The 19,342-nt window shown below is 39.5% G+C and overlaps 1 protein-coding gene across 1 annotated transcript in view; it reads right to left on the bottom strand.

Annotated features, from left to right (window-relative positions):
• Positions 1-19,062, bottom strand: part of LOC139753324 (BRISC and BRCA1-A complex member 2-like) — a 32,364-nt gene extending 13,302 nt beyond the window's left edge. The window contains exons 1-6 of the mRNA XM_071669649.1: positions 18,912-19,062; positions 9,506-9,635; positions 7,009-7,274; positions 4,702-4,791; positions 3,890-3,976; positions 2,753-2,890 (exon numbers count right to left, since the gene is read on the bottom strand). Of these exons, the coding sequence (XP_071525750.1) occupies positions 2,753-2,890; positions 3,890-3,976; positions 4,702-4,791; positions 7,009-7,274; positions 9,506-9,593 (669 nt within the window). The 5' untranslated portion in view covers positions 9,594-9,635; positions 18,912-19,062. The remainder of the gene's footprint in view (positions 1-2,752; positions 2,891-3,889; positions 3,977-4,701; positions 4,792-7,008; positions 7,275-9,505; positions 9,636-18,911) is intronic.
• Positions 19,063-19,342: the final 280 nt, after the last annotated feature.

Genomic DNA, 19,342 nt, shown 5'->3' with positions numbered 1-19,342 from the left:
AGATGGAGTGAAAAAGATTTTGTGTGATCGGGGCCTGAACATGCAGGAGGGTGAAAGGAGGGCAAGGAATAGAGTGAATTGGAGCGATGTGGTATACCGGGGTTGACGTGCTGTCAGTGGATTGAAGCAGGGCATGTGAAGCGTCTGGGGTAAACCATGGAAAGCTGTGTAGGTATGTATATTTGCGTGTGTGGACGTATGTATATACATGTGTATGGGGGGGGGGGTTGGGCCATTTCTTTCGTCTGTTTCCTTGCGCTACCTCGCAAACGCGGGAGACAGCGACAAAGTATAATAAATAATATAAATAATTGATTGAGAGGGTGAAGGCATGTACAGAGCATCAGATTGGGGAAGAGCAGTGTGATTTCAGAAGTGGTAGAGGATGTGTGGATCAGGTGTTTGCTTTGAAGAATGTATGTGAGAAATACTTAGAAAAGCAAATGGATTTGTATGTAGCATTTATGGATCTGGAGAAGGCATATGATAGAGCTGATAGAGATGCTCTGTGGAAGGTATTAAGAATATATGGTGTGGGAGGCAAGTTGTTAGAAGCAGTGAAAAGTTTTTATCGAGGATGTAAGGCATGTGTACGTGTAGGAAGAGAGGAAAGTGATTGGTTCTCAGTGAATGTAGGTTTGCGGCAGGGGTGTGTGATGTCTCCATGGTTGTTTAATTTGTTTATGGATGGGGTTGTTAGGGAGGTGAATGCAAGAGTTTTGGAAAGAGGGGCAAGTATGAAGTCTGTTGGGATGAGAGAGCTTGGGAAGTGAGTCAGTTGTTGTTTGCTGATGATACAGCGCTGGTGGCTGATTCATGTGAGAAACTGCAGAAGCTGGTGACTGAGTTTGGTAAAGTGTGTGAAAGAAGAAAGTTAAGAGTAAATGTGAATAAGAGCAAGGTTATTAGGTACAGTAGGGTTGACGGTCAATTCAATTGGGAGGTGAGTTTGAATGGAGAAAAACTGGAGGAAGTGAAGTGTTTTAGATATCTGGGAGTGGATCTGGCAGCGGATGGAACCATGGAAGCGGAAGTGGATCATAGGGTGGGGGAGGGGGCGAAAATTCTGGGAGCCTTGAAGAATGTGTGGAAGTCAAGAACATTATCTCGGAAAGCAAAAATGGGTATGTTTGAAGGAATAGTGGTTCCAAGAATGTTGTATGGTTGCGAGGCATGGACTATGGATAGAGTTGTGCGCAGGAGGATGGATGTGCTGGAAATGAGATGTTTGAGGACAATGTGTGGTGTGAGGTGGTTTGATCGAGTAAGTAATATAAGGGTAAGAGAGATGTGTGGAAATAAAAAGAGCGTGGTTGAGAGAGCAGAAGAGGGTGTTTTGAAATGGTTTGGTCACATGGAGAGAATGAGTGAGGAAAGATTGACCAAGAGGATATATGTGTCGGAGGTGGAGGGAACGAGGAGAAGAGGGAGACCAAATTGGAGGTGGAAAGATGGAGTGAAAAAGATTTTGTGTGATCGGGGCCTGAACATGCAGGAGGGTGAAAGGAGGGCAAAGAATAGAGTGAATTGGAGCGATGTGGTATACCGGGGTTGACGTGCTGTCAGTGGATTGAATCAAGGCATGTGTATAGGGGTGGGTTGGGCCATTTCTTTCGTCTGTTTCCTTGCGCTACCTCGCAAACGCGGGTGACAGCGACAAAGCAAAAAAAAAAAAAAAAAAATATATATATATATATATATATATTTATATATATATATATATATTTTGAAATGTTTAGGTATGTATAAGTGCATGTGTGGATGTTTATGTTTATGTATATACATGTGTATGTGGATGGGTTTGGCCTTTCTTCATCTGTTTCCTTGTGCTACCTCGCTAATGCAGGAGACAGCGACAAAGTATGATATGATATAATATATGTATATTGGAAAGGATCACAATTTTGCGCGTGATCAAGATATTTCTATGAGTCCACGGGGAAAATGAAACATGAAAAGTTCCCAAGTGCACTTTTGTGTAATAATCACATCATCAGGGGAGACACAAGAGAGAAATATAACAGTCAGTTGATATACATCGAAAAGACAAAGCTAGGATGCCATTTGGTAAATGTATATATATATACATTTGTGAAGCGTCTGGGGTAAACCATGGAAAGTTCTGTGGGGCCTGGATGTGGAAAGGGAGCTGTGGTTTCAGTGCATTATTACATGACAGCTAGAGACTGAGTGTGAACAAATGGGGCCTTTGTTGTCTTTTCCTAGCGCTACCCCGCACACATGAGGGGGGAGGGTGTTGTTACTCCATGTGTGCCTGGGTGGCGATGGGAATGAATAAAGGCACACAGTATGAATTATGTACATGGGTATATATGTATATGTCTGTGTGGGTATATACATACATATACATTGTGATGTATAGGTATGTATATTTGTGGGTGTGGACGTGTATGTATATACATGTGTATGTGGGTGCGTTGGGCCATTCTTTCATCTGTTTCCTTGTGCTACCTCGCTAACGCAGGAGACAGCGACAAAGCAAAATAAATATAAATAAAAATATACATATAGAGAGAGCGTTAATGGGATGGCCTTGATTAGAAGCATCCTGTACACATCACAATGTGCAGAATCATGGACACATAGAATCAAAAATGGACAGGGGAATATGCCCAAAAGCTTTTCAACTTGGGGATTAATAAACTTATTACATGTATGGAGCAAAAAATGGTAGTCTTAACTCTCATAAGCATTTTCTCATCCCCTTCAAAACATACTAAATTACACTCACTCCTTGAAAGGTTACTTGAAGAAGGCTGGTAGGGGAGCCAGGGTTAGCATCAATCAGAACTGGTGGAACATCCTGAAGACTCAAAGGCAAGCGTACCAATAGTGATGATGCACGATGACCTGGACTGTTCACTGATATCTGGAAATGATATTCTATATGAACCAAATCTAAATCACATCATATATATGAAAGGCATTACCAGACTCTGCTTACACATGGTTAAGCTGCAAATGAAAAGTCATATTCGGTGAGACTGTATCATCAAGTCAGTGTATGAAAAGGAGTAGAATTTCATCAACGAACTTTTCACTCCAAACGGGTCCATCGTATCCCTACTACTGGATGCAGTAGCTATAAGAGCCCCATAAAAGAGGTCCTGCAGATATTTCTTTTTTCATACAGTACGTATTTAGTATTCACCTGTTCATAATTCATCCCATGACCAGTGTCTATGAAAAAGTTCTGATATTACCCAGGACCATTTCCTTGAAGGCTCCTGTAGCTCTTGCTGAAGGCAACTTTTCACTCATGGTTTATCCTCGTGCAGGCAGAGCCCAGTAATGCCCATGTTTGCTGTTTCTTGCATTAGCAAGGTAGCCTCAACAGCTGACAAAGAATGGCCTCACATACATCCTCTCTCTAACTGTCCTGCAAAATGCATCGAATACCAGAGCACATTATCCATAGCCAAGCCCTAGAGGCACTTGCATGGTTTTCTTTGACCACATCACATGTCCTGGTGCAGCCCACTGACAGCACATCACCCCAAATATACCACATCACTCCAAATCATTCTATTTAATGCATTTCTTTTTGGAGGTTACTATAGCATTTTATTGGTACACCCTGTAACTCAGTGTAAGCGATATCTTGACAAAATATGCAAGCACAAACACCCTCAGCCGAATGTTAGTCTCAGAGGGGAACATACTTGAGAGTCAAGCCTTCAAGATCTTGTATGTTTCTTCTCAAAAGAAATAACGATATCATCCATTTCACTACTCTAAATATGAGTTCATCCATTTCACCAAAACATATATAAGGACATGTATTTCACTGCACACTTAAATTAGGGAAGAAAGAGCTAACCTAACTCAATATCATCTCCCCTATTTCAGGAAAGAAGAGCTAACTTACCTCAATATCACCTTCCCCAATCTCGAGCTTCTTCAGAAGGGACTGATACTCAAACTGTAGAACTTCATCCTCTTCCAGTTTCTCCAGCTGCAAATCAGTTGCATGCATCAGTCAGATGGAGATTATTATAGTACATAAGCAGCTTTTCTGATGGCACATATGCTAAAAGCAGTTTCAACTGTAAATGCCAAGTGATTGCAATACTTCAATTTATGATTAAAATCATAATAAAGACAAACAAAGAAGTCTTCAAGTTTACTGCTTCCCATCTTACATAAAAGAAATGCATGACAAAGTAAAGGACACGTACTAGTTTGGTAACATACCTTACATGACTGAAGTTAAGACGAAGATCTCCCTGAGATGTGCTGCACAGGTGATGGAGGAAGGGTGGAGGAGGGTGGAGGCAGAGCAAGGGCTTAGCCTTTTGAAAATATTCACTAGACCCTTATCACTATTTATGAAAAAAAATACATGTAAAAGTACAGAATATGTACAAAAATAGTAAGTTAAGATACCTTTTATGGCCGTAGTAAAGTGGTGAAGATAACATAAAGATCCTGGCAAAGACAGTGTTAGAATGGTAGAGGAAAGGTGGAGGAGGGAGGAACATTGAGGGGAGAGAACCTGATTCTAGTGAAATCTGTGCATATTCTGAGACCTCAGCAATTACCTCTGCGTATACATTTGGAAGCTTTCTTGAGAAATCTTGAATAATTTTAAAGACATGCACTGAATTTACCCATGCTCAGATGCCATTTACGAAATGAAGGCATAAGTTTTACTTTACAATAGCATTTAATATATCTTACCTGGTATCTTTTGTATAGTTGCAATAACTGATGAAGAAGCTGGGCAATTATATCATCATCAGTGCAGTTCCAGTTATCAAGTGTTGGTACCTGTAATGACATTAAAAGTTTTTACTATAGAATTAGGAGTGGTAACTAATGATGAAGCTAAACATTAAAATTCTGAAAAACAGATCAGTTGGCTTCAGCCATAAACAGAAGCACTGATTGAGTAGAAGGGAAATTCTTTTTCTTATGACAAGGGAATTTTTTTTTCTTATGACCTTCCTAGTTTAACTGTTTTTCTTCTGCTACAGTGATATTTGCAGTTTTAATAGTATTCTACACATTTCTTAAAAACACTGCTTATTTCCTTGGTTCACCTTTGCATATAATCATTACCTCACTATATGATAAAATTCTTCTTTTCTAACACAGTCTGAAGAAAGAAGGCATATGAAATCAAACACTAATTTGGGTTCTAATTATGGAAGGCTTTCCAATACTTGGCAAACCACATGGAATGTACTTTTTTTTCTTTTCAGCTCTGAAATTTAGTCATATTTTGTGGAGAAGGACATTCTGTACCAAGCCTTCTGTTGTCATTCATGGTCAAAGGATTATAAGATATAAATGTAAAAATGATGTAGGCATTGAAGATGCAACTGGCGATATAAAGTTCCTAGTTTAAATGAAAATTGGGGAACTTGTTAAGTTGTGTGCTGTGAGAATGGTGGTTTGGGAATATATGGCTTAAAAGTGTATGCATTAATAAAATGATGGAGGGGCTGGAGGGTCATCAGACATTAATGGATCATGTATTAATTGACAGCCAAGCAAGAAAAAGGTTGCACGGTATGACTGAGCTAAGGGGGGCAAAAGGAGTAATGCCTGATCATATCTTAGTTGAGGCAAGTTTGTGAAGGTAGTGGTGAAAGAGAGTATGCTGGAAAAAGAGGCCTGAGTCCTAAAATAGTAAGGGAGGCTGATTGACAAATGCCACAGGGTACTAGTAAAACAACTAAGGGAGTGAGAGGATTTCATAATCTTTTCTAACTCATTGTGAAGAGCATAAAAAACAAAAAAAAAAACAGTAATCTGCTCTTTTGAATTAAGTTCCCATAATCATGGTTATCAAAGAGACAGAGTGTGAGACAATCACTGCATTCTAAAGTTGCAAACACATCTGAATTTGCCTTTGATCCTACTGGTTCTCTATGGGGGCTAGCTTCTATTCTCACAAGTGCATTCTCCTCATTCTTACCAAAATTGTACATTTCCACCTCACTTAAAAATCAAAACAAGATTTTCTTCCTCATCTAATATACTCAGCTAACACCACACACACACACACACACACACACACACACACACACACACACATAATGCATAATATGGGTTGGATCAGATGTATACAAGTATGCACCCTCTGTTGGATGAAATGTAAATCCACTGACAAGTAAAAGTGCAGAGATGCCTAGTCATATTTAATATTGAGCTATCTTGAATACTGAAGAAATTATAGAAGTACATAAATATAATAGTTAAGAACGGAATATCAAAACAAAAATTCCTCTAATAAAATCCTACCTCAACATACTTGGCATGCAACAGTTCTTACCCTATCCCACACCAAACCACTACACAAACAATGTAGTAATCATTAACCCTTATGCAGATATAAAAAGGTCACTCCTGCCCCTCAATTTAGCATCCGATGTGCAAATACCTCCCCACCTCCCACACATGAATGAAAAAACATATTCACACTAAAATGGTTCAAGAACAGTCCCTTCCTCATGAACCAATATTACATTCTATCATACTAGACATGTGCCAACCTGAATGAACACTCCCTAGACATGCATAAGTTAAATCATCTCGCTTTTCTTTTTAGACTCAACTGTCCTGCATTCATCAAAGACAAACACACTTCTCAACTTTTAGTTCCACCCACTGGATATGGCTGGCTTCCTGACGACTGTGGAAGCCCCATAAAAGAGGGTCTTGGGAAAAGAAAGTAAAATAAAATTCTAATTCACTAAATTGTAATAAACCTAAGTAGCTTCACTCATATTTTGGGGCCTTGCCAGGATAAAGGACTAATGACAAATCCCTGGGGTCTAAATAAAATTTCCTTAGTCTTACTTCATACACTGTTTTTCATGAAATCAAATTTTCCTCAGCAATACGTCATCAGGAGTGAAACAAATTCAAATGAACTCAGGAAGAATTATGACATACAGGAATACACACCATCAATTCACTTTTGCACTTCTTTTCATAAACCTTTAAATTAACAAATTATAAAACACTACAAAGCAATACCTGCTCCTCAAGATCCTTGCTTGAGATACTTGATAAAAACTGAATATCACTGAAGGTCATGTCAGGAGGCATCCATGGCTCCTGAAGGTAAAAGAGGAGACGGATGGTAAAGTTTGTTCCTGCAAATGGAACCTTGATCAACAGCTCATCACCAGGTCTGCCTTCACATACAGTTTCCCCCATCTCTCCATTGTCTTGTCTGGTGTTCCATACAGTTAAGCTTTCTGTGGCTCCTGTGATTTCAGCAAGGTCACTGCACAATCCTCCTGACAAAAAAAGCAATAAAAACATTTTCACTGCTGTTGTCAGACCCAAAAGATACCAAGAAAAGGAAGAAGGTATGAATTCTAACAACTGACTTTATATCATGAATGTGAGCACATCAAAACTGACTTTGAAGGATGAACAAGACTATTCTGAATCAAAACAAGCCATGAAAAAGAATATATGACTTAGCTACCATCCATGCCAATCAACTATGCCATTTTGGATCCCAAAAGGAAAGGTCTGTACAGATTGGTCTTCAAAACCTTCCCCAGCAACAGACCCATGTCTAAAATTAGGGAAAGTACTCATTCAACTAAGGCTGCCAGAAACAATTGTTGCGTGCCACTCCAATACATTAAATACTAACTTCCCAAAACAAATTCAAAATAAGAGAAAATGTTTTTTAATATTTTTCTCATACCTACCCCTTCCCCAAGGTAGGCCTGCATCTATCAGTTAGAGGGCCTTAGCATGTTTTCTCTACTTCCACATATCATAAATAGTTCCCTGCTGCCTTCACATATTAAATACTAGCTATATACCAAACTATCAGGTATCCTTGTATGTAATTATTCTATCCCTTTGGATAAGTCTTCTACCAGCCAACCTTCACATGACTGCCAAATATGGTAGTCAGGTTTGGTTATTCACTTAATATGCCTAAAAAAAACTCATGTTATCTTTCTACTTCTTTCAGGAACCAGGGTAAAGTACCTAAATTATCTGGCAATTACAGTACTCTTTGTCTCTTTCTGAACAATGCTTTGAGGGGTTTCACAAGAGTAAAAAATTTTTAACCCAACCCCAAAGTTCACAAGATGAGAATAATCTTCTATATGCTGAAATATTTGATTCTGGAGCTGTCCTTACAGAATACTTATGCTCTTGAATCCACTCCTGTAAAAATCTAACATTTTCAAAAATGAAAACAACATACGGAATTCCTGCATCAAGAACTGCCCATCATCTAATGAAAAATCAGGTGTCTACTCTGTTGCATGTAAACTAGCCAAATGGGCAAATCTTTAAAGGAGAGGATTTGACAGCATAAATATCTATGAGCATATATTTCTACTTGGGGGTTGCTCCTTAGTTGTAGAGTGGTTTGGGTGACAGGAGCCTAGTATTGTTGCATAAAACTGAGTGCCGAGTATATTGGGATGATTTTTGTTTCATTGTGTAGGTGAAGAATGTTTGCGGTAGCTAGGTGGCAAGATACTGTTAGCTATTCCCTGCATCATAGAAACATTTACATAAAAAATGATCAAGGCCTAAACCTTTAAGCTTTAACGTAGCTCAGAACCCAATATGGTGGATATAAAACATACACGAAGTCAGATGAAACAGTCAAGTGTGAAAAAATCATGCATGTAAATAGCATTTGAAGAGATCAGCATTGCACCTAAATATTATTCTTACAAGGACTAACACTTAACTGTCTGAATCCTTAGAGTGTGCAAGTGTTCAGTGATAACAGCACACTCATATTTCACACAGTATCAACTTTATATGCAATAAATGGTACCAAATATAAAAGCATATACTTCATGGCTGAGGGAAGTCTAGTCTTGGGTTTCTAAAGTCATGTTTTGCACAAAACACATACTGAAGATTTATCATTACTGCAAATAATACATAAATCAGTTTTGAATTCATCTAGGACAATTCTGTAATGACTACATTTAGCATGGATGAACGTGCACACAGGTTTTCATTTTACTCATATAAATCCTCAACTTGATCTAGTATGCTACAATGAACATGGCATCCAAATCAAGCTAATTCATCAATTTAGACAATACTGTAATGTCTATTTTCTTTTTACCATCACAAACAAAACTTAAGTAGCACAATAAAAAAATTCATTCTCTTAACACATTTAGACCAACATATCTCACTCACTGCATCTGTCCACATCATATGTAAAATATCTCTCCTATTACTTTCAGTGGTACCAATACCTCCACCAATGCCAGATAACTTCTCCATCCTTGGATCATTGGATCAATTCATAACCAATCTAAAAACAGTCATCCCAATCCTAGTTTCCATCAATATCTTTTCCCAATTCAATCCAGTACAACTTGACCATACAAAGAGAAATAACCACATTAGTCAAAAAAAAAACAAAAAAAGCTCCTATGCAGGTTTTAAAATTTCAACTGTCTAATGTCTTGAGACACTCATAGCATTCCATTTCTATATTATCAAGACAGTAATTCTGAAGTACCTGGAAATCCATTCAACTTTATATAGTCGACTTGACGAATAAATTGCTCCATGACTGAATTTTTTGTTGGGTGGTCCCTGCTTTCCATTTTTTAATATGTAATTCTAGAAGCCAGATGTATGTGGTTTATCTGAAAGAATAAAGGTCATTACATAAGCTTAATCCTCAGGAATGAAGGTCATTACAAAATATTTGCATGAGCAATAATCTCATAAGAAAAAAAAATTTCTCGTTTAAAGCTCTGCTACTTTCACACTAAAAGAATACCATAATACAATGTGAATAGGCTACTAAACTGCAATGGAATTGTGTTAGGGCACTCAAACATCGATTCAAAGCTCACAACTAATTGGGCATGGGCAAACTGACAAAGAATGGCCCCGGTATACCACATCGATCCAATTCACTCTATTCCTTGCCCGCCTTTCACCCTCCTGCATGTTCAGACCCCGATCACTCAAAATCTTTTTCACTCCATCTTTCCACCTCCAATTTGGTCTCCCACTTCTCCTCGTTCCCTCCACCTCTGACACATATATACTCTTGGTCAATCTTTCCTCACTCATTCTCTCCATGTGCCCAAACCATTTCAAAACACCCTCTTCTGCTCTCTCAACCACGCTCTTTTTATTTCCACACATCTCTCTTACCCTTATATTACTTACTCGATCAAACCACCTCACACCACATATTGTCCACAAACATCTCATTTCCAGCACATCCACCCTCCTGCGCACAACTCTATCCATAGCCCATCCATAGTGTTCTAGTTGAGGTGGTGTGCAAAGCGAGAGGGTTAGGGAAAATGATTTGGTAAACAGAGAAGAGGTAGTAAAAGCTTTGCGGAAGATGAAAGCCGGCAAGGCAGCAGGTTTGGATGGTATTGCAGTGGAATTTATTAAAAAAGGGGGTGACTGTATTGTTGACTGGTTGGCAAGGTTATTTAATGATTCATGGTGAGGTGCCTGAGGATTGGCGGAATGCTTGCATAGTGCCATTGTACAAAGGCAAAGGGGATAAGAGTGAGTGCTCAAATTACAGAGGTATAAGTTTGTTGAGTACTGGTAAATTATATGGGAGGGTATTGATTGAGAGGGTGAAGGCATGTACAGAGCATCAGACTGGGGAAGAGCAGTGTGGTTTCAGAAGTGGTAGAGGATGTGTGGATCAGGTGTTTGCTTTGAAGAATGTATGTAAGAAATACTTAGAAAAGCAAATGGATATGTATGTAGCATTTATGGATCTGGAGAAGACATATGATAGAGTTGATAGAGATGCTCTGTGGAAGGTACTAAGAATATATGGTGTGGGAGGCAAGTTGTTAGAAGCAGTGAAAAGTTTTTATCGAGGATGTAAGGCATGTGTACGTGTAGGAAGAGAGGAAAGTGATTGGTTCTCAGTGAATGTAGGTTTGCGGCAGGGGTGTGTGATGTCTCCATGGTTGTTTAATTTGTTTATGGATGGGGTTGTTATGGAGGTGAATGCAAGAGTTTTGGAAAGAGGGGCAAGTATGCAGTCTGTTGTGGATGATATAGCTTAGGAAGTGAGTCAGTTGTTGTTCGCTGATGATACAGCGCTGGTGGCTGATTCATGTGAGAAACTGCAGAAGCTGGTGACTGAGTTTGGTAAAGTGTGTGAAAGAAGAAAGCTAAGAGTAAATGTGAATAAGAGCAAGGTTATTAGGTACAGTAGGGTTGAGGGTCAAGTCAATTGGGAGGTAAGTTAGAATGGAGGAAAACTGGAGGAAGTAAAGTGTTTTAGATATCTGGGAGTGGATCTGGCAGCGGATGGAACCATGGAAGCGGAAGTGAATCATAGGGTGGGGGAGGGGGCAAAAATCCTGGGGGCCTTGAAGAATGTTTGTAAGCTAAGAACATTATCTCGGAAAGCAAAAATGGGTATGTTTGAAGGAATAGTGGTTCCAACAATGCTGTATGGTTGCGAGGCGTGGGCTATGGACATATATGTATGTATGTATGTATATATATATATATATATATATATATATATATATATATATATATATATATATATATATATCTCGTTTTTTTTTTCTTTTTTTTAATTTTCCAAAAGAAGGAACAGAGGGGGGCCAGGTGAGGATATTCCACAAAGGCCCAGTCCTCTGTTCTTAACGCTACCTCACTAATGCGGGAAATGGTGGATAGTTTAAAAGAAAAAAAGAAAGAATATATATATATATATATATATATATATATATATATATATATATATATATATATATATATATATATATATTTTTTCTTTTTTTTTTGCTTTGTCGCTGTCTCCCGCGTTTGCGAGGTAGCGCAAGGAAACAGACGAAAGAAATGGCCCAACCCAACCCCATACACATGTACATACACACGTCCACACACGCAATATACATACCTACACAGCTTTCCATGGTTTACCCCAGACGCTTCACATGCCCTGATTCAATCCACTGACAGCACGTCAACCCCAGTATACCACATCGATCCAATTCACTCTATTCCTTGCCCTCCTTTCACCCTCCCGCATGTTCAGGCCCCGATCACACAAAATCTTTTTCACTCCATCTTTCCACCTCCAATTTGGTCTCCCACTTCTCCTCGTTCCCTCCGCCTCCGACACATATATCCTCTTGGTCAATCTTTCCTCACTCATTCTCTCCATGTGCCCAAACCATTTCAAAACACCCTCTTCTGCTCTCTCAACCACGCTCTTCTTATTTCCACACATCTCTCTTACCCTTACGTTACTTACTCGATCAAACCACCTCACACCATACATTGTCCTCAAACATCTCATTTCCAGCACACCCATCCTCCTGCGCACAACTCTATCCACAGCCCACGCCTTGCAACTATACAACATTGTTGGAACCACTATTCCTTCAAACATACCCATTTTTGCTTTCCGAGATAATGTTCTCGACTTCCACACATTCTTCAAGGCTCCCAGGATTTTCGCCCCCTCCCCCACCCTATGATCCACTTCCGCTTCCATGGTTCCATCCGCTGCCAGATCCACTCCCAGATATCTAAAACACTTTACTTCCTCCAATTTTTCTCTATTCAAACTTACCTCCCAATTGACTTGACCCTCAACCCTACTGTACCTAATAACCTTGCTCTTATTCACATTTACTCTTAACTTTCTTCTTTCACACACTTTACCAAACTCAGTCACCAGCTTCTGCAGTTTCTCACACGAATCAGCCACCAGCGCTGTATCATCATATATATATATATATATATATATATATATATATATGGATAGAGTTGTGCGCAGGAGGATGGATGTGCTGGAAATGAGATGTTTGAGGACAATGTGTGGTGTGAGGTGGTTTGATCGAGTAAGTAACGTAAGGGTAAGAGAGATGTGTGGAAATAAAAAGAGCGTGGTTGAGAGAGCAGAAGAGGGTGTTTTGAAATGGTTTGGGCACATGGAGAGAATGAGTGAGGAAAGATTGACCAAGAGGATATATGTGTCGGAGGTGGAGGGAACGAGGAGAAGAGGGAGACCAAATTGGAGGTGGAAAGATGGAGTGAAAAGGATTTTGTGTGATCGGGGCCTGAACATGCAGGAGGGTGAAAGGAGGGCAAGGAATAGAGTGAATTGGAGCGATGTGGTATACAGGGGTTGACGTGCTGTCAGTGGATTGAATCAAGGCATGTGAAGCGTCCGGGGTAAACCATGGAAAGCTGTGTAGGTATGTATATTTGCATGTGTGGACGTGTGTATGTACATGTGTATGGGAGGGGTTGGGCCATTTCTTTCGTCTGTTTCCTTGTGCTACCTCGCAAACGCGGGAGACAGCGACAAAGTATAAAAAAAAAAAAAAAAAAATATATATATATATATATATATATATATATATATATATATATATATATATATATACATATATATGCGAGCGGGGGGCTGGAAATCCTTCCCTCTCATATTTTCAATTTTCCAAAAGAAGGAACAGAGAAGGGGGCCAGGTGAGTAGATTCCCTCAAACATATATATACATACACATTTTTTTATTTATTTTGCTTTGTCGCTGTCTCCTGCATTAGCGATGTAGCGCAAGGAAACTGACGAAAGAAATGGCCCAACCCACCCATATACACATGTATATACATACACGTCCACACACGCAAATATACATACCTATACATCTCAATGTACACATATATATATACATACACAGACATATACATATATACACATGTACATAATTCATACTGTCTGCCTTTATCTATTCCCATCGCCACCTCGCCACACATGGAATAACAACCTCCTCCCCCCTTAAGTGTTCGGGGTAGCGCTAGGAAAAGACAACAAAGGCCCCATTCGTTCACACTCAGTCTCTAGCTGTCATGTAATAATGCACCAAAACCACATAGGGGAGAAAGAATACTTCCCACGCATTCCTCACGTGTCGTAGAAGGCAACTAAAGGGGACAGGAGCGGGGGGCCAGAAACCCTCCCCTCCTTGTATTTTGACTTTCTAAAAGGGGAAACAGAAGACATATACATATATATGTGAATATATGTGAAGCGTCTGGGGTAAACCATGGAAAGTTCTGTGGGACCTGGTTGTGGAAAGGGAGCTGTGGTTTTGGTGCATTATACATGACAGCTAGAGACTGAGTGTGAACGAATGTGGCCTTTGTTGTCTTTTCCTAGCACTACCTCGCGCACATGCAGGGGGAGGGGGTTGGTATTTCATTATGTGGCGGGGTGGTGACGGGAATGAATAAGGGCAGACAGTATGAATTATGTACATGTGTATATATGTATATATCTGTGTGTGTGTGTATATATATATATATATATATATATATATATGTATACGTTGAGATGTATAGGTATGTATATGTGTGTGTGTGGATGTGTATGTATATACGTGAGTGTGTGGGTGGGTTGGTCCATTCTTTAATCTGTTTCCTTGTGCTACCTCGCTAATGCGGGAGACAGCGACAAAGTATGATAAACAATAAAATAAATTTGTTATTTTCATACTATTTGCCATTTCCCACATTAGTGAGGTAGCATTAGGAACAGAGGACTGAGCCTTTGAGGGAATATCCTCACTTGGCTCCCTTCTCTGTTACTTTTTTTGAAAAATTAAAGACAAGAGGGGAGGGTGGTATTGCAGTGGAATTCATTAAAAAAGGGGGTGACTGTGTTGTTGACTGGTTGATGAGGATATTCAATGTATGTATGGCTCATGGTGAAGTACCTGAGGATTGGCGGAATACATGCATAATGCCATTGTACAAAGGCAAAGGGGATAAAGGTGAGTGCTCAAATTACAGAGGTATAAGTTTGTTGAGTATTCCTGGGAAATTATATGGGAGGGTATTGATTGAGAGGGTGGAGGCATGTACAGAGCATCAGATTGGGGAAGAGCAGTGTGGTTTCAGAAGTGGTAGAGGATGTGTGGATTAGGTGTTTGCTTTGAAGAATGTATGTGAGAAATACTTAGAAAAACAAATGGATTTGTATGTAGCATTTATGGATCTGGAGAGGGCATCTGGAGAGGGAATATGATAAGAGTTGATAGAGATGCTCTGTGGAAGGTATTAAGAGTGTATGGTGTGGGAGGAAAGTTGCCAGAAGCAGTGAAGAGTTTTTATCGAGGATGTAAGGCATGCATAAGAGTAGGAAGAGAGGAAAGTGATTGGTTCCCAGTGAATGTCAGTTTGCAGCAGTGGTGAATGATGTCTCCATGGCTGTTTTATTTGTTTATGGATGGGGTTGTTAGGGAGGTGAATCTAAGAGTTTTGGAGAGAGGGGCAAGTATGCAGTCTGTTGTGGATGAGAGGGCTTGGAAAGTACTTCAGTTGTTGTTTGCTGATGATACAGTGCTGGTGGCTGATTCGGTTGATAAACTGCAGAAGCTGGTGACTGAGTTTGGTAAAGGATGTGAAAGAAGAAAGCTGGGAGTAAATGTGAATAAGAGCAAATTTATTAGGTACAGTAGGGTTGAGGGACAAGTCAATTGGGAGGTAAGTTTGAATGGAGAAAAACTGGCGGAAGTGAAGTGTTTTAGATATCTGGGAGTGGACTGAACAGCAAATAGAACCATGGAAGCGGAAGTGAGTCACAGGGTGAGGGAAGGGACGAAGGTTCTAGGAGGGTTGAAGAATGTGTGGAAGGCGAGAACATTATCTCAAAGAGCAAAAATGGGTATGTTTGAAGGAATAGTGGTTCCAACAATGTTATATGGTTGCGAGGCATGGGCTATAGATAAGGTTGTGTGGAGGAGGGTGGATGTGTTGGAAATGAGGTGTTTGAGGACAATATGTGGTGTGACTTGGTTTGATAGAGTAAGTAATGAAAGGGTAAGAGAGATGTGTGGTAATAAAAAGAGTGTGGTTGAGAGAGCAGAAGAGGGTGTATTGAAATGGTTTGGTCACATAGAGAGAATGAGTGAGGAAAGATTAACAAAAAGGATATATGTGTCAGAGGCAGAGGGAACGAGAAGTGGGAGACCAAATTGGAGGTAGAAGGATAGAGTGAAAAAGATTTTGAGCGATCGGGGCCTAAACATGCAGGAGGGCGAAAGGCGTGCAAGGAACAGAGTGAATTGCAACAATGTGGTATACCGGGGTCGAAGTGCTGTCAGTGGATTGATCCTGGGGATGTGAAGTGTCTGGGGTAAACTATGGAAAGTTTTGTGGGACCTACATGTGGAAAGAGAGCTGTGTGAACGAATGTGGCCTTTGTTGCCTTTTCCTAGTGCTAACTTGCATGCGTGCGGGGGGAGGTGGGTGCTATTTCATGTGTGGAGGGGTGGCGATGGGAATGGCTGAGGGCAGCAAGTATGAAAATGTACATGTGTATACATGTATTTGTCTGTGTATGTATATGTATGTATACATTGAAATGTATAGGTATGTATATGTGCGTGTGTGGGCGTGTATGTATATACATGTGTATGTGGGTGGGTTGGGCCATTCTTTCATCTGTTTCCTTGCGCTACCTCGCTAACGCAGGAGACAGCGACAAATTTTCATGATAATATAATTGAAAAATATATATATATATATATATATATATATATATATATATATATATATTTTTTTTTCTTTTCATACTATTCGCCATTTCCCACGTTAGCGAGGTAGCGTTAAGAACAGAGGACTGGGCCTTTGAGGGAATATCCTCACCTGGCCCCCTTCTCTGCTCCTTCTTTTGGCAGATTGAAAAAAAAAAAGGAGAGGGGAGGATTTCCAGCCCCCCGCTCCCTTCCCTTTCATCCGCCTTCTAAGACACGCAGGGAATACATGGGAAGTATTCTTTCTCCCCTATCCCCAGAGGGATATATATATATATATATATATATATATATATATATATATATATATATATATATATATATATATATATATATATTATCCCTAGGGATATTGGATTAAGAATACTTCCCACGTATTCCCTGCGTGTCGTAGAAGGCGACTAAAAGGGGAGGGAGCAGGGGGCTGGAAATCCTCCCCTCTCGTTTTTTTTTTAGATTTTCCAAAAGAAGGAACAGAGGGGGCCAGGTGAGGATATTCCAAAAAAGGCCCAGTCCCCTGTTCTTAGCGCTACCTCGCTAACGCGGGAAATGGCGAAGTTTAAAAAAAAATATATATATATATATATATATATATATATATATATATATATATATATATATATATATATATATATATATATCTTTTCTTTCTTTCATACTATTCGCCATTTCCTGCGTTAGCAAGGTTGCGTTAAGAACAGAGGACTGGACCTTTGAGGGAATATCCTCACCTGACCCCCTTCTCTGCTCCTTCTTTTGGGAAAAAAAAATAGAAAATTAAAAAAAATAAATAAATGCCCATACATGCACGTATATATACACATATACATACATATAAATACACATACATATATACACATGTACATAAACTTGCTTTGCCTTCAACCATTCCTGGCACTACCCCATCCAACAGGAAACAGCATCACTACTCCCTGCTTCAGTCAGATAAAGCCAGGGAAACACAATAAAGGCTACATTCACACTCAGTCTCTATCTGTCACGCGTAATGAATCTAAACCACAGCTCCCTATCCACATCCAGGGCCCACAGACTTTGCCATAGTCTACCCCAGACGTTTCACATGCCCTGGTCCAGTCTAACGACAGCATGTCGACCCCAGTATACCACATAGTTCCAATTCACTCTATTCCTTGCACACCTCTCACCCTCCTGCATGTTCAGGCCCCGATCACTCAAAATCTTTCTCACTCCATCTTTCCACCTCCAATTTGGTCTCCCACTTCTTGTTCTCTCCACCTCTGACACATATATCCTCTTTGTCAATCTTTCCTCAATCATTGTCTCCATATGCCCAAAACATTTCGACACACCCTCTTTGGCTCTCTCAACCACACTCTTTTTATTACCAAACCTTTCATTACTTATGTGATCAAACCATCTCATCACACATTTCCAAAACATCCACCCTTCTCAGCCCAACAACTCTATCTCTCTCTCTATATATATATATATATCAAAGCTAAGTATATCAAGGTCATGATATAAAGGTACTTCATCATCAATGAAATAAACAAGTCAGTGGAAACTTCTATGTCAGGGTATGAAAAGAACGGAATAATCTCAATAAACTGATCAAGACCATATTCCTGGTCTGCTTCAAGAATTATCTTGATAAACAATGGAATGGAGAGTCCGTACACCATGACTTTAAAGCATCAGCACCACAATATTCATACCTGATCCTTGAGGATTAAAGCCTGTGTGGTCAGTATCCTCAGAGTGTCATAGGGCAAATCATGCTCCACATCTTTGATCCTCTGTTATATCCATTACACTCCTAACTCAAAATAAAACAAATATCCAAAGCTAGTTCTGTCAACCAGATAAACTGGTGATTTATAAAAAGGCATATCAATGAGCTCCCTATACCTAGTTCCGATCATGTTGCGAGAGAGGGGGTGCAATTTGGTGCAATATTTCTTATCCTCTACTAACATATGACAGCACAGGGTTAACGATAATCGAGAGATATGTGGGGTTAAGTGACTGTGCTCTCTAAGTTCAGTGTGTGTGTTTACTCCTAGTGTATACAATTAATACTGTGGTAGAAACTTAGATGATTACGACAATTTTGTTTATTTCACCTCTGTCACCTTAGGCTAACCACTAGGGTAAGGTTTCCGTAAGTTCTGCTGATTTCTGGCAAGGATTCGTTCACTTACTTTTGCCCCACATTCTTCTGAATCATAACAGTTGTACCCACTTTCATTTTTCTGTTATTCGTATAATGAAAACAGTAAAACACACATTCCTCTGGTCTAAAACACTTAGAGTATGTTCATGTACACTTTTAAATTCCACTTATTTCTGTGATGCACTAAACTGGACATCTACTTAAGGGCTTACCTCTGGGTAGAGTATATTTCTTTCCACTTATAAGTTTTCTTAGTGGTGGAAGATGGTAGGGAACTTGATTTTCAGATCCGGCGAGACATAACCTCCCAACTGGTATCTCTTTGTCCGTATCTCAATAAAGATTTATTTTCATGTAAGTATCCAAATATTTATAAGTAGCTGTGCAAAGATGACTCCAATTTAATATAGTAAGGATTTAGTACCATCATATTGTAAAATCTTAGGTTATCTTGATAATAATTATAAATTTAAAGCTAAGAAACCCGCTACGTAATATGGAGTTAATCGTCATATTTGTTATCAGTTCTTGATGGCGAATCCTTGAATCCGTGTAACTCCGTCATGTTTCGACCAGGTCGAGCTGCCACAAATAGCATGGCGAAATATATATAAATATACTAGATGTTGACCTTCGTCATTCT

The sequence above is a fragment of the Panulirus ornatus genome, chromosome 14 (genome assembly GCF_036320965.1).
Source record: "Panulirus ornatus isolate Po-2019 chromosome 14, ASM3632096v1, whole genome shotgun sequence".
Classification (NCBI taxonomy): domain Eukaryota; kingdom Metazoa; phylum Arthropoda; class Malacostraca; order Decapoda; family Palinuridae; genus Panulirus; species Panulirus ornatus.
This window is presented reverse-complemented; position numbering and strand designations above follow the sequence as displayed.